Below are 15,301 nucleotides of genomic sequence, written 5' to 3' on the forward strand. Positions count from 1 at the left end.
CTGCTATGCCTGGAGTTAATGGCCAAAAGAGAGACACCAGAATTGTTTCTTTGAAGGCAGTGAAGGGTGTGTAGTGGGAAAACCAGAGAGAGTTTTGAAGCTTTTCCCACAGCTGAACTGGGAGAAGGAAAGAAAGAGAAGGACAAAGACCCATGTATTGGGACACCATACCTCAGAGGGAATTTATTGCGAATTACCACACCCTCTTCCCACCATCCACCTATGTGGCACATACAGTCGAAGGACTTAGTTATACAAAGTCACATCTCCCTGCTAAACTGCCCATGCCACCTATCTCACCTGGAAATAGAGCTGCACACATTTCCAGCACAGTTCCCTGTGTGCTTGAAGTGGGCAAGACTAGTCAGGAGGTACTGTGAAGGGTCAGTAGGCACTGGTTTTGTTGGGATATTGCCAGAATGGGGTTTCTGGAGGCAGCAGACCTCCATCTGGTGAAGCACAGGCAGGGGGACAGGGGTGGGATACCTGTGGTTTCAGGCAGGGGCTGAGAGAAGCACGGGCAGTCAAGTATTCCCCATGCCCTGGAGAGAAACCTTAAGCTCAATCCTTTGTTGCTTCTCTTCTGTAAGGACACAAGGCATAGCCCCGGAGGATGAAGAGCAGTGAGATGAGTGCAATATCTGGGTCGAGCAAGTTTCCATTTTTCTGGATAAAATGCTTTCCAAATGCAAGGTGGCACATCTCTTATGTTCTGAGAACTCCACTAACTCATTCCTGAAAAAATTGTTTATTCAGTGTAGGGGAAGTAAACCAAGAACTTCAGGTCTGAGATTTCTTGCTCCTGGGTCCTCTGGAAACTACGAGGAAACTGCCCACAGCCCCTCTGCTATGGAGCACCATGCAGTGTGTTTAAGCTGAGGGCTGGGCTCTGCTCAGCAGGTGTGGCATGATGTCCCTGATATAATACAAGTCTTTTAAGTATAAACTTCAAATCAGATCAGATCAGATCAGTTGCTCAGTCGTGTCCGGCTCTTTGCAACCCCATGAATCGCAGCACGCCAGGCCTCCCTGTCCATCACCATCTCCCGGAGTTCACTGAGACTCACGTCCATCCAATCAGTGATGCCATCCAGCCATCTCATGCGCTGTCGTCCCCTTCTCCTCCTGCCCCCAATCCCTCCCAGCATCAGCTTGGTTCCTGCTTAACTTTTGAGACTGTCCTGTCAAAATCCCCCTCTAGGGAAGCTCCAATCCATGTGGTTTGTTTGTTGCCACATCCTTTGTGCACAGAGCTAGGGAGGGCAACTTGGATACTGCCAGAGGGCCTAGTTTTCTTGGGTCTTTCCATCTTTCATAGGCTCCACACCTCATACCCTTTTTTTCTCTATTCTCACTCCCTCTGTCAGTCTTTCTTCTTAGAATTCCTCCTTCCTCAGTGTCCCTTCCCTTCTGGAGTGTCCCTTTAGTCTCTCCCCTGATCTCTGCCAACTTTTCTTTCTCTCCCTTGCTCTGGACCTCTTCTAAACATCTTTGTGTCCCTCTTTACTCAATTTATCCTGTCCGTTTTTCCTCTTAGCCCCAAGATTTCACTCTCCCTGTTATTCTTCACCCTCTTCCAGTTGGCTGCCTCGCACTCTTAGGTCACCCTCCCCTTAGGAGCCTCTCCATTCCCAGCCCCTTCCCACATCCTTTCTTAAGCAGCCACCTTCCCTTTTCCTTTCCCCCACAGCCCATCTCTAGTTCATTCTCCTCTCCTCTCCCTAGCCCAAACCAGCTAAGTCCTATTTCATTTTTATTTGGCTGATTATGATAGTAGCTGAAATTTATTCACAGCCTAAATGTTACAGCTGCTCCTTCCTTTTATGTTCCATCCACCAAACACACCCAACCTTTTCAACATGAAAAATTCCTTACACAGCATTTCATGACCACATACATTTGTATTTCTTAGAACAAGACAATACTTATGCTGGCAAAGATGTTGAATCAACATGGACCCTAAAGCTTTCAATACACTGAAAAGTAACATTATCTTGCATGTCTACAAAGTACGCATTTGTTTTCACAAATGTGGCAAAGTTTATCCTGACAGTTAGGACTTTTTCACCAAATCATAGACATAGATATGGAAATCATCATCAAACTTGATGAAATAAACAGAGGGTTTGGCTTCCACTTGGTGAATGACCATTCCAATCCGTTTGGAGCCATCTTCTTTGGTATATTCCACATGTTTACCTATCAGACCATCTACAACTCCTCCTGGCTCCCTTTCTGCGAGAGGAGACTCATTGGACTCTGGCATGATACGGAGGTCTCCTTCTTTATAATCATCTAGAAGTTGGTACATGTACAAGACAGGGTCTTTCTCATAGGTAATATAAAACCAGGCTTTCATGATCGGTGCTTGGGCTAAGACCATTCCTCTCCATTCATCCTTAGAACCATGCTCATCCTCAAACATATGTTCCACAGCTTTACCAATTATGGTATTTGCAAGGTTTGCATCACTGACTTGAGTTGATGCCACCCTGTCAGAAAGAATTTTAAGAGACAAAACTCTTTCATCTCTGTGAAGTTCCAGTCCATAGACACAGTCAATTCCATCATATTTCACCAGATAAAGAGAAGGATTTATAGGCACCTGATCCAGAACAGTTCCTTTCCACTGAGTGATTGGTTCATCACCTTCCTTCCATCCATGTGAAATTCTGCAGCCCACAATGTTCCTGCGGGGCTGGGACGAAGGTCTGCCTCTCTGCTTCTTTTGGGAGGCTTTTTTCTTCATCATGTTTGCAGACCCAGTGGCCTTTCCTGCAACAGCCCTGGTTTGCTGGCCTTCGGCCTCCTGTGAGATGGGGGTTTTCATGTCTGCCGGAGGAGGAGAGAAGATAAGAGAGAAACATTGAATATGCCATAAGGTGAAGTTCTGCCGACAGCGACGTCTCCATGTGCCCCGCGCCAGTGCCTAAAATTTCCCCATGAGCCTGGCAGTAATGCTGGAAATCCTGGCTGTGTGCCTGAAAGTGCTCTTCCTTCTAGGTTCCCTGAGGCTGTGGTGAAAGGCGGCAGCGACAGCGGCAGCAGCAGCGGTGCTGCCTAGGTTTAGGAACTCTGCAGGAGGGGGCAGCCTACGTCCTTGTTCAGAGACCTCAGCCTCTGTCACCGCCACTGACACCCACTCTGAATCCCCTGCAAAACCCCATATCCCTCCACAGCCCTGACCCACATGCCCTCACTCACTGTCGGTCCTGCTCAGAACATCCCAGTAGTCTGCTACTCACATGCCCCCTGTCTACCTCCACTCGCTTTCTTGGCCCCCAGTGCCCTCGGCTCCCTGTGCTCATCTTCAATATCTTGCCGGCTTCCTAACGCTATGCCCCTTTCCTACTGCCCTTGCACTCCCCCTTCCCACCCTAGCCTCACCCGGCGCCTGCCTCCACCCCTTATCTCTGGCAGGAATCCATCCCAAACCCCTTCTCTGTCCCGGCGCCCACCAATGGCCTTTCCTTTCCTGGCGTCCACCGCCGGGATCTCAGGCTTCACGTGTGCAAATTGGACACCTCGCAGCTTCCTTTACAGTGAGTCTGTTTGCAAGCAGGATAGGCAGGTGATGAGCTGGGTGCTTGCAACAGCTGGGAGGGGAGGATCCTTAGTCGAGGAGCTCTTTCAGAAGGGCGGAGGAGTAGGAGAGGAGGATGGCGGCGGTGTCTTCAGCACTCTGTTCTGAGGCCCTCCGCCTCTTTCTTGGTGGCGGCTGCCCCTCTGCGACATCGGGATCCCACCAGCCGCTACTGGTGCAGTAGTCTCCTCCCTTTTTCCGTAGCGCAGCTTCCTGCCAGGAGAGAAGCCTCCCCTTCCTGCCAAACACCGCCTGCCCCACCTCAACTCTTAAGCCCACCGCTGCTCTGAGCATGGGAGGTGCTACTTGTCTCCCGATCCCGCCCCTTTTCCAAATCTGAAGCAGCTGGGCCTGTAATCCTTCTCCCTATTGCCCCCTCCTCTTTCCTCCCCGTTTCAGGGTCCTGTTTCTCCTGTGCACCTCCACCTCCATCCCGTAAGCATCCCTGTTTCATCTGCTTTCCATCTACTAGGAATTTGTCTTTACTTTCCCCCAGTGCACTTATGTAGTTATTTTTCATACTAAAATGTGCCTTTCCTATCATTTACAAGGATTTTTGGTAGAAAGGGAGAAATGTGCTCAGTCTGCCATCTTGACCCAATCTCTATGTAAGCTTTCCTTGTAAGTAAGTATGTGAGCTCAGTGGTGTGTGAGTCCCCATGGATTGTAGCCCACCAGACTGCTCTGTCAATGGAGTTTTCCGGGCAAAAATACTAGAGTCAGTTGCCATTTCGGACTGCCTTCCCGACCAAAGTTTGGAACTCCTGCATTAGCTGGCAGTCTCTTTACCACTAGAACAACCTTACTGGTTGGACTTACTGGTTGGACTTGATTTCTTTTTTTTTTTTTTTTAAATTTTATTTTATTTTTAAACTTTACATAATTGTATTAGTTTTGCCAAATATCAAAATGAATCCGCCACAGGTATACATGTGTTCCCCATCCTGAACCCTCCTCCCTCCTCCCTCCCCATACCATCCCTCTGGGTGCACTAGCCCCAAGCATCCAGTATCGTGCATCGAACCTGGACTGGCATCTCGTTTCGTACATGATATTTTACATGTTTCAATGCCATTCTCCCAAATCTTCCCACCCTCTCCCTCTCCCTCTCCCATTCTTAAGTCCCCTTTCTTTTACTTTTACTCTATTGCAAATGAATTTCCTCCACAATGTTAACATTGTGGAACTCTTGGAAAATTGATATGAAGAAAATAATCAGCTGCAATTCTAGCTCTCATTCCCTAGGGTTCCCAGCCATATACTACCACTCATTATTTGTTTTGTCATTTTTTTCTAGGATCTTACAAAACTAAGATCACTTTGCATAGGCAAGTTAATACTCTGGTTTTTTTCCTTATTGATTATGCATTTTCTTAAAATATTAAATATTCTGAAAACCATTATTTCTCTTATTCATTCATCAAATATTTATTGAGCACCTACTGCATGTATGGCCTTTGGTCGATGAAACTCAGTTTTACAGGGGCCACAATTTAATTTCTCCCATTACTGAACATTGGGATTATGTTTCCACAATAGCTGGTAATTTAGTCTATCAGAAAAGAGAGCTTCAGGAAAAAATAAGTTTATAAGAACCAATTAGATAAAATGATGGAGAATCAATGAAGAATTATTCTTTAAGGAATGCTGGAATGATTCTTTAAAAATGTGAAGGAAAAATTTTATACTAAATTTATTCTAATATCAATAGATTTATTAAAATGTAAAATGCAACAAACTAACTCAAAACCAACTAAACAAACTCAATGTTTAGTGGTTATTAAATACATATAATATCTGAATCAATGATAGATTGAATGTTAACAAAGCAACAAAGCTCAAATAATTACTAAAAAGGAAAGATCAATAAAAATTTGATTCAATTATCAAAGTATAAAATATTAATATCGATTATGAAAAAATTCATATCTAAAACTGATGCAAATAAAAGTTCATACAAATTTTTTAATAGAAAGCAAATTTCAGACATGCTTTAGTTCATGGGAGAGTTTATTTCTGGCTAACTTTTATTCCTTGGAGTCCCAACCAAAAATTAATGGGATTTGCCAGGACTTTGGATTCCAATTATCCTTAGCTTCAATAGGGTGTCATAACCTCTTCTGATATAAGCCTTTCAGCAGTTTCCTCTAGAGTGGTTAAACTTCCTCAGTGGGAAAACATCCACCAAATTCTCTGTCTCTTGGACCTGTTGTCCTCCATATCTTGGTTGGGAAATTATTTCCTATCATCTTACTTTTCATATCAACTATTTATAATAGCTCCACACTGGAAATCACCCAAATTTTCATAAATGGTAGATGGCATATTTGTGGTATATCCATTCATACAATGGACTATCATACAGGATTGAGAATGAGTAAACTACAACTGCATGCAACAATTTGAATGAATCTCACAAATATGTTGTTAAAAAGAAGAAACAAAAGGGCACACATTTTCTTTCCAATTTATTTAAATTTCAAAAATCAATAGTCTATTGTCTTAAAATTTAAAAAAAAAGCAGTTATTCTTACAAGGATGTTTTCAAAATAGATGGTAACAATTCACATTTCACTGGTAATTGATGAAAGAATGCATGGAGGCTTTTAAAAAATTTTCCTCCTTTCCATTTTTATTAATAAATTTTAAGAGCTTTATTGAGGTATAATGACGTACAATAAACTTTCATTTTTAAAGTGTACAATTTGATGAGTTTGACACAGGCATACATCCATGAAACCATACCCACAGTGATGATAGTGAACAAATCCAAATCCTTAACTTTCCTCATGCCCCCTTGTTTATCCCACAATCCCACACTTACTTACTGCCTCCTCTGCTTATCTGCTTGCTGTCACTGTAGGTTGAATTTAATTTTCTACAATTTTTAAAATTTGTATGGGGATATAGTTGTTTTGCAATGTTGTTAGTTTCTACTGTACAGCAAAGTGAATCAGCTATTCATATACAGATATGCCCTCTTTTTTTTTATTTCCTTCCCATTTAGGTCACCACAGAGCACTGAGTGGAGTTCCCTGACTTATACAATAGGTTGTCATTAGTTATCTATTTTATATATAGTATCAATAGTTATATATGTCAATCTCAATCTCCCAACTCATCCAAGCCTCCTTTCTCCCCTTTGGTATCCATACATTTGCTCTCTGTATCTGTATATCTATTTCTGTTTTGCAAATAAAATGATCTATACCATTTTTATTGATTCCACATAGATGTGTTAATATTTTTTTTTCTCTTTTTGACTTCACTCTGTATGACAGTCTCTAGGTCCATCCATGTCTGTGCAAATGACCCAGTTTCATTCTGTTTTAGGACTGCATAACATTTGACACAATGGAGATATATTTTAACATGTATATATAGCAAGAATGATTCATAGGGATGATACGCAGCAAAATGTGTTGAATTGTAACACTTTGCAGCCTAGCATTCAATCACACTTTTTCTGGTAATAATATGTCCTTCTTCCTCTTGGGAACAACCTAAGTCTGACCTTTCAGAGCACTGAAATACTGTCCAAGTGACTGTTTTATGACTAGGTATACAACCTAGTCAGAGTCAATGAAGCACAATGCTATTTTTGCACAAACTGCTGGGTGTGAAGTAAATGATCTTGTCCACTGGACATGAGTGAACCTGAGAGGATATGAAGATCGAGCTGCTCAGTTTACCCTACAATGGTCTGGAGACTGAGGACAAAGCTGCACAGAGAAAAGACCACAGCAAAACTAGGCAAAAGAGGGAGACTGTTGTCCTAATGACACATTAGGTACCTATAGGTGGTCATGGCCACTGATTTCCCAACATTCATCCCACTCTAAAATTTTACTCTACGCTATTCATGGTAATGCTACTCCCCCTGCAAGTGGTTGGCTTAGCATTTGGCATATGATCTAATCTTGGCCAATTAAACATGATGAGGTACTTCTGAGGAAAAAAAAAAAATATTCTTAAGGGAAACAGAAAATGGTGTTTCCTTTTCTTCTTTAGGGCAATGCTATTTCTATATATGACCGTTGGAATCAGTAACCAGCCTGAGGACAAAACCAGCACATTGAATATGGCTTAGGAGGAAATGAAAATACTCTGAGCTCTTTGTCATTTCATTTAGCTTCTGATCATACCATTCCTGGAGTCCTAGTTCTGACTCCAAGTTATGAGATAAGAAACTTCTGAATAAGTAAAGCAATTTGAGTCTGGGTTTTAATAATAACAATACTTTAAATGTAAGGTATCTGAAATGGCAGAGTCTGTTTAATAAATGTATGTGCATCTGTGTTTTACACATAAAAATACACTCATACATAAAAAATAGTAAGTCTTATGTAGGGTTAAGAATAAATAAAATTTGAAGGTAGAAGTTAAATTTGAAATTTGCAAACTCTTAGCATGTAACTTTATATTTTTTGATTGGCTTAATGGAATTTATTTACTTACATGAATTATAATGTATAAAATCTGCAAATTAGCTATATATATATTTATATCAGTATAATCAAACTTTACAAAATACTTCAAATCTTATTTTTCTAGACAATCAGAACACTTGAAATTTTACATTTTTTTTAAATTTTATTTTATTTTTAAACTTTACAATATTGTATTAGTTTTGCCAAATATCAAAATGAATCCACCACAGGTATACATGTGTTCCCCATCCCGAACCCTCCTCCCTCCCCCCTCCCCATACCATCCCTCTGTGTCATCCCAGTGCACCAGCCCCAAGCATCCAGTATCGTGCATCGAACCTGGACTGGCAACTCATTTCCTACATGATATTATACATGTTTCAATGCCATTCTCCCAAATCTTCCCACCCTCTCCCTCTTCCACAGAGTCCATAAGACTGTTCTATACATCAGTGTCTCTTTTGCTGTCTCGTACACAGGGTTATTGTTAGCATCTTTCTAAATTCCATATATATGTGTTAGTATACTGTATTGGTGTTTTTCTTTCTGGCTTACTTCACTCTGTATAATAGGCTCTAGTTTCATCCACCTCATTAGAACTGATTCAAATGTATTCTTTTTAATGGCTGAGTAATACTCCATTGTGTATATGTACCACTGCTTTCTTTATCCATTCATCTGCTGATGGACATCTAGGTTGCTTCCATGTCCTGGTTATTATAAACAGTGCTGCAATTAACATTGGGGTACATGTGTCTCTTTCCCTTCTGATTTCCTCAGTGTGTATGCCCAGCAGTGGGATTGCTGGATCATAAGGCAGTTCTATTTCCAGTTTTTTAAGGAATCTCCACACTGTTCTCCATAGTGGCTGTACTAGTTTGCATTCCCACCAACAGTGTAAGAGGTTTCCCTTTTCTCCACACCCTCTCCAGCATTTATTGCTTGTAGACTTTTGGATCTCAGCCATTCTGACTGGCGTGAAATGGTACCTCATTGTGGTTTTGATTTGCATTTCTCTGATAATGAGTGATGTTGAGCATCTTTTCATGTGTTTGTTAGCCATCTGTATGTCTTCTTGGGAGAAATGTCTATTTAGTTCTTTGGCCCATTTTTTGATTGGGTCATTTATTTTTCTGGAGTTGAGCTGTAGGAGTTGCTTGTATATTTTTGAGATTAGTTGTTTGTCAGTTGCTTCATTTGCTATTATTTTCTCCCATTCTGAAGGTTGTCTTTTCACCTTGTTGATAGTTTCCTTTGATGTGCAGAAGCTTTTAAGTTTAATTAGGTCCCATTTGTTTACTTTTGCTTTTATTTCCAATATTCTGGGAGGTGGGTCATAGAGGATCCTGCTGTGATGTATCTCAGAGAGTGTTTTGCCTATGTTCTCCTCTAGGAGTTTTATAGTTTCTGGTCTGACGTTGAGATCTTTAAACCATTTTGAGTTTATTTTTGTGTATGGTGTTAGAAAGTGTTCTAGTTTCATTCTTTTACAAGTGGTTGACCAGATTTCCCAGCACCACTTGTTAAAGAGATTGACTTTAATCCATTGTATATTCTTGCCTCCTTTGTCAAAGATAAGGTGTCCATATGTGTGTGGATTTATCTCTGGGCTTTCTATTTTGTTCCATTGATCTATATTTCTGTCTTTGTGCCAGTACCATACTGTCTTGATAACTGTGGCTTTGTAGTAGAGCCTGAAGTCAGGTAGGTTGATTCCTCCAGTTCCATTCTTCTTTCTCAAGATAGCTTTGGCTATTCGAGGTTTTCTGTATTTCCATACAAATTGTGAAATTATTTGTTCTAGCTCTTACATTTCTTAAAAGTATTTTCAGTGGATTTGACTTTTAACTTTTACTTCATATGAGAAAATAAGTTTTAACTAGCTGTTAGATGTTCATTCATATATTATTGACATTTTTTCTTTTCATCATTTGACATAATAAATGATATGCTGAATAAGTTTTGTAGAATTAAATAAATACTATTTTTATTTAATGCTCAAAGCCCAAGTTATATACAAGGACATAGAGGACAATATATAAAGGCCTTCAATGGCAGCCAATAGGCTCACATAGGTCACTTCTCAACATATGACTTCAGAAATGAGCAATGATTTGAAAACCTTCCAGTTACAGCCATTATTTTTGCTAGTATTTTGTAACACTGATCTTGCATACACCTTGTATATTTCTATAAACTCAATGTCAATCTTGCTCATGCTATATCTGAGAAAACCCAGTGAGAGTAATTGAATTCTAAAGAATAAGATTTTTTTCAGATACAGTTGAGCTTTGGAAGGCCATAAACCATTCTAAAGCTAAGATTTTCTTTTTCACCTCCCAAACAGAGAGTCAGTTTCTTCCCCTTTGTGGGCAATATCATTCTGGTTGAGAATTCATGATCTAGAGCTTGCAGGGTAAAGCAAGGAGATTGGGTTGTATGTCAACTGTAATAGGAAGCTTTTGGAGAATTTTAAGCGAGGTGATATAATCTCAATTATATTTTTAAAATCTCACTCCAGCTATTATGTTGAGAATTGAAAGGAAAGCAAGGAGATCTTCATTCCCAACACTCAATTTAATCAGGCTTAAGGTTTTATTATTATTATTATTATTACTTTTTGCTCAGTTGTGTCCAACTCTTTGTGACCCCATGCACTGTAGCCTACCAGGCTCCTCCCTCCATGGGATTCTCCAGGCAAGAGTACTGGAGTAGGTTGCCATTTTCCTTCTCCAGGGGATCTTCCTGACTCAGGGATCGAACCCGGGTCTCCTGTATTCCAGGCAAAAGCTTTAACCTCTGAGCCACCAGGTTTTATATTCTACGCTAAATCCTTTAGTTACTGAGATAACACATTTCTCTCCCTATCTGCCAAAGCATCAAGTCATATGCTTACTGCTTTTGTTTTCAGTTTGTTCTTCATCATTGGTTCTGGGGTTTTTCTCACAATCTTTAAAGTTCAGCTATAAATTTAAAAGGAGAGCTGTCATATTTCATCCAACATTTTAAAGTGATTTAATAGAAGAGTTTTCCTCTACCTACACTTTATTCTTTTTTAAGCCTGTGGGTTCATTAGCCACTCTTTTAGTCAACTAGTTGTGCACTTCTTTCCCTTCATGATGGATACAAGAAGATTACAGGGGAGTCAGAGGAGTCATGCCCATATTTTGTGAGAGCCTTCCTTCAATACTTACTGTTTTTTCTTTAATGAGTGAACTAGGTGGTTCATGGCTTATTTCAGAATCCTCTCAAATTGATGTTAAAAATGACATTAAAGCCACACTGAAACATTAATTCTTTAAACTATAACACATTGCAAATTATGCCCAGGTATGTTGTACAACATATTAACAGTACAAGGCAAGAAATGTTGGGTGAGATGGATGAAAGGAGTCAATACGTACAAACTTCCAGTTATGTGTCATATAGACATAATGTACAGCAATGTGACTCTAGTTAATAATATTTTATTGCATATTGAAAGCTGCTAAGGGAATAGAGCTTAAAAATTCTCATCACAAGGAAAACTATGAATGATGAATATTAACTGGACTACTGTAATCATTTTGCAATATATGCAAAATCAAAATATTGCACACCTGAGACTAAATATTATATGCCAATTATATATCTCAGTAAAAAGAAATATTATTTTTTGAAAATAAAATGCAAGTTATTTTTGCAGACCCTCATTCCCCTTGCTTCACAGCTCCCAATAACTTCTATAATGTGAGTTTGATAGGATGGATATATGAGAAACCTTTTGAGTTGTTTATTGTAGTTATCTCTTTTAGGCACAATCTAATCAACTTTAAGACAGAGTAAACTTTGTAGGCAAGTGACACTTGTCCCTATCAGGGAGACTTGCAGTTGTATCCAGCTTTGCCTGTAATTGCGTGAAGTATGAGGAAGTACTTGTGGCCTCTGAGCTAAGCATGTCCTCCAAGCCAGCTTTATCAATTATAAAGGAAATATTTTGACCTCCATTTGTGTCATTATTGTGCCTGTCCTTCAAATGGTTAAAAACTTGCAAGGAGAAAAGGGGCTTTATTTATTTGTCTTTTGGAACCTCAACCCAAACATTATGTTGAGCTGTGGAACAATTTCAATCTGCAAGGGAAGGAGCAACCATTATAGATATGCCATGGCCTGGCATTATTTCTTCAAGATAAATAGAGGACCTGGATAATTAGAGGATGTATTGTCATCTCTAAGACATGAAAGGAAACCTTTGGTATTCCAAATGTTTGTAGGTGCCTCTGGTAATAACCTGGAGGAAAGGGTTGGGAGATTCTGACAGTATTCCTTTAAATGTAATGCATACTCAAACCAAGACTGATTGTGTGACTCCCATTAGTAATTAATCACAAGTACCATATCTACATCCATTTTAACTCAGAAAGGAAAATATCATCTGGGCTTGGGGAAGGAGGATGGAATGTTATCTAGGCAATGTACTTACAACAATGCTACATTACTATAGGCACTTTTACTAATAAGAAAATTCAAGACCTGTCCAAAACCCGCCTCCTTTTGAAGAGTCAGTTATGTTAAATTCTTTACTAACTGATTTAAACCAATGATAAACTCTGTTGGGGGTACCTTCTGCGCATTATCACGAGAGCGACTATTAGTTCTTATCTGGTTACAATAGAAGGACGAGGGAATGTTCCAAGGAGGTGAAGCAAAAGTAGGAATGTATACAGGCTTTCTTGGACAGTTTCTAATTCTCACTTCATCAGCATTATATACTCAATTTAAGGAAGGAAGAGCCCAAATGCTTTATCTATTCTTTCACCTGGGAAATTGTGTGGCTCAAGGGTATCAGGAAACCTAGTATTGTAAGTGACACCTCTTACATTTCCCTTCAAGCAGATGTCTTGTCTAAAGGGCAAATTGGGCATGCTACACTATACTGTAAAATATAGTGAGATAGACCAATTTTGGGCTTTCCTGGTAGCTCAGGGGTAAAGAATCTCCTGCCAATGTAGGAGATGTGGGTATGATTCCTGGATTGGAAAGGTCCCCTGGAGATGGAAATGGCAACCCATTCCAGTGTTCTTGTATGGGAAACACCATGGACAGAGAATCCTGATAGGCTATAGTCCATGGGGGTCTCAAAAGAGTCACACAAGACTTAGCAACTAAACGATCATAAAAACAAGACAAATTTCACATTATACATAGGGATGCCAGACTGCTTTAAACCATATCTGTTACCTGGATTATTGAAAAAGTCACAAAATGATCTCACATTTTCAGTCTGCACCACATTACAAACTACTCTTGAGTGTTGCCACAATAAATAATGGCCTCTGCTGAAAATACTGAATGGTTCCCCATCACACACAGCGTAAAACTCAAATTCCATTCTTCTCCCAGATCTGCATCACTTCTCTGAGCTCTCTTCCTTGGTATTCTCTACCTTGCTCACTCAGTTCCAGCCATGTTGGTATTCTCAATATGGCTTGAATATGTCAGGCCTACTCTTGCCTTGGGCCTTAGCACTTGTTGTCCCTCTTGTTGGAATGCTCCTTCCCTAGACAACCACAGGGCTAGTCCTCTCAATGCCTTCAGATCTTTACTCAAAAACTGTGCTCTCAGTGAGGCTCTCTCTGGACTTCCTATCTATCCAATTTCAGCCTCCTCCCTGGAATTCCAGTTCCCCCATTCTTTGCTTTATTTTTTCTTTCTTAACATTTATCAGTGTGAAAATACTTTATATTTTACTTTTTGTCTCTTGGCTACTGTCTGTCTCCTACACTACAATGAAAGTTCCATGAGGGTAAGATTACTTTATCTTTTTATGACTGTATCCTAAGCTCCTGTCTAGAAGACTGCCTGGCAGAGAGCCACCCTGAAGTAAGTATTTGTGAGATGAAGATAAAGCAACTAAAATAAAAAGCAAATGGGGTTAAAGTAAGCCAATGGAGGGCTAAGCTACCAATGGAAATGCTTCCAGGGGATATATGGGCATTTTATTAGCATAAAGCAGGCCATCTGGGGCCATGGCCCATGCAAGAGAGTATTCTGAGTTTAAAATGGGCTGAGCCCTTCCTCAGAGTCAACTGCTTGTGTCCTTGTTGGAATGCGGGCCCCAACCCTTGGTCTATCGTTTTGTTTTCTCAGGCAAGCCAAGAATGTGGATTTTTGAAATGTGAAATCCCCCAAATGTCTATATAGCTAATTTTAAAATGGAGAATGATAAAAATATGAAGATCAACCAAAATATGACAGTGGGCTGAAACTGGCCCATGAGTGGCCTGCAGGTGTTTGCTAGACTGAATTATGTGATGTATGAAAGAAAACCTATCCTTGCTCTGGTGAGGTGGGCTTGTCTTGTGGAATTCTTGAGGCAAACAGCTTCAGATCATGTTGGGTGGAGAGAATGAACTGGAATTACCAACTTCTTTCCACTCTGGGAAGCTCCCTGCCTCCTCCTCTACCTGCTATGCCTGGAGTTAATGGCCAAAAGAGAGACACCAGAATTGTTTCTTTGAAGGCAGTGAAGGGTGTGTAGTGGGAAAACCAGAGAGAGTTTTGAAGCTTTTCCCACAGCTGAACTGGGAGAAGGAAAGAAAGAGAAGGACAAAGACCCATGTATTGGGACACCATACCTCAGAGGGAATTTATTGCGAATTACCACACCCTCTTCCCACCATCCACCTATGTGGCACATACAGTCGAAGGACTTAGTTATACAAAGTCACATCTCCCTGCTAAACTGCCCATGCCACCTATCTCACCTGGAAATAGAGCTGCACACATTTCCAGCACAGTTCCCTGTGTGCTTGAAGTGGGCAAGACTAGTCAGGAGGTACTGTGAAGGGTCAGTAGGCACTGGTTTTGTTGGGATATTGCCAGAATGGGGTTTCTGGAGGCAGCAGACCTCCATCTGGTGAAGCACAGGCAGGGGGACAGGGGTGGGATACCTGTGGTTTCAGGCAGGGGCTGAGAGAAGCACGGGCAGTCAAGTATTCCCCATGCCCTGGAGAGAAACCTTAAGCTCAATCCTTTGTTGCTTCTCTTCTGTAAGGACACAAGGCATAGCCCCGGAGGATGAAGAGCAGTGAGATGAGTGCAATATCTGGGTCGAGCAAGTTTCCATTTTTCTGGATAAAATGCTTTCCAAATGCAAGGTGGCACATCTCTTATGTTCTGAGAACTCCACTAACTCATTCCTGAAAAAATTGTTTATTCAGTGTAGGGGAAGTAAACCAAGAACTTCAGGTCTGAGATTTCTTGCTCCTGGGTCCTCTGGAAACTACGAGGAAACTGCCCACAGCCC

The 15,301-nt window shown here is 40.7% G+C and overlaps 1 protein-coding gene across 1 annotated transcript; it reads right to left on the reverse strand.

Annotated features, from left to right (window-relative positions):
* Positions 1-1,881: 1,881 nt before the first annotated feature.
* Positions 1,882-4,002, reverse strand: LOC133243407 (spindlin-2). The gene is made up of 2 exons (XM_061410284.1): positions 3,459-4,002; positions 1,882-2,832 (listed from the first exon to the last, which is right to left on the reverse strand). The coding sequence occupies exon 2, from the start codon at positions 2,828-2,830 to the stop codon at positions 2,054-2,056; it is 777 nt and encodes a 258-aa protein (XP_061266268.1). The 5' UTR covers positions 2,831-2,832; positions 3,459-4,002; the 3' UTR covers positions 1,882-2,053.
* Between the last annotated feature and the right edge of the window lie 11,299 nt (positions 4,003-15,301).

The sequence above is a fragment of the Bos javanicus genome, chromosome X (genome assembly GCF_032452875.1).
Source record: "Bos javanicus breed banteng chromosome X, ARS-OSU_banteng_1.0, whole genome shotgun sequence".
Lineage (NCBI taxonomy): Eukaryota > Metazoa > Chordata > Mammalia > Artiodactyla > Bovidae > Bos > Bos javanicus.

Excerpts from the sequence above, each read along its gene's own strand:
- LOC133243407 (XM_061410284.1), bottom strand. The coding sequence starts at position 2,830 with ATGAAAACCCCCATCTCACAGGAGGCCGAAGGCCAGCAAACCAGGGCT.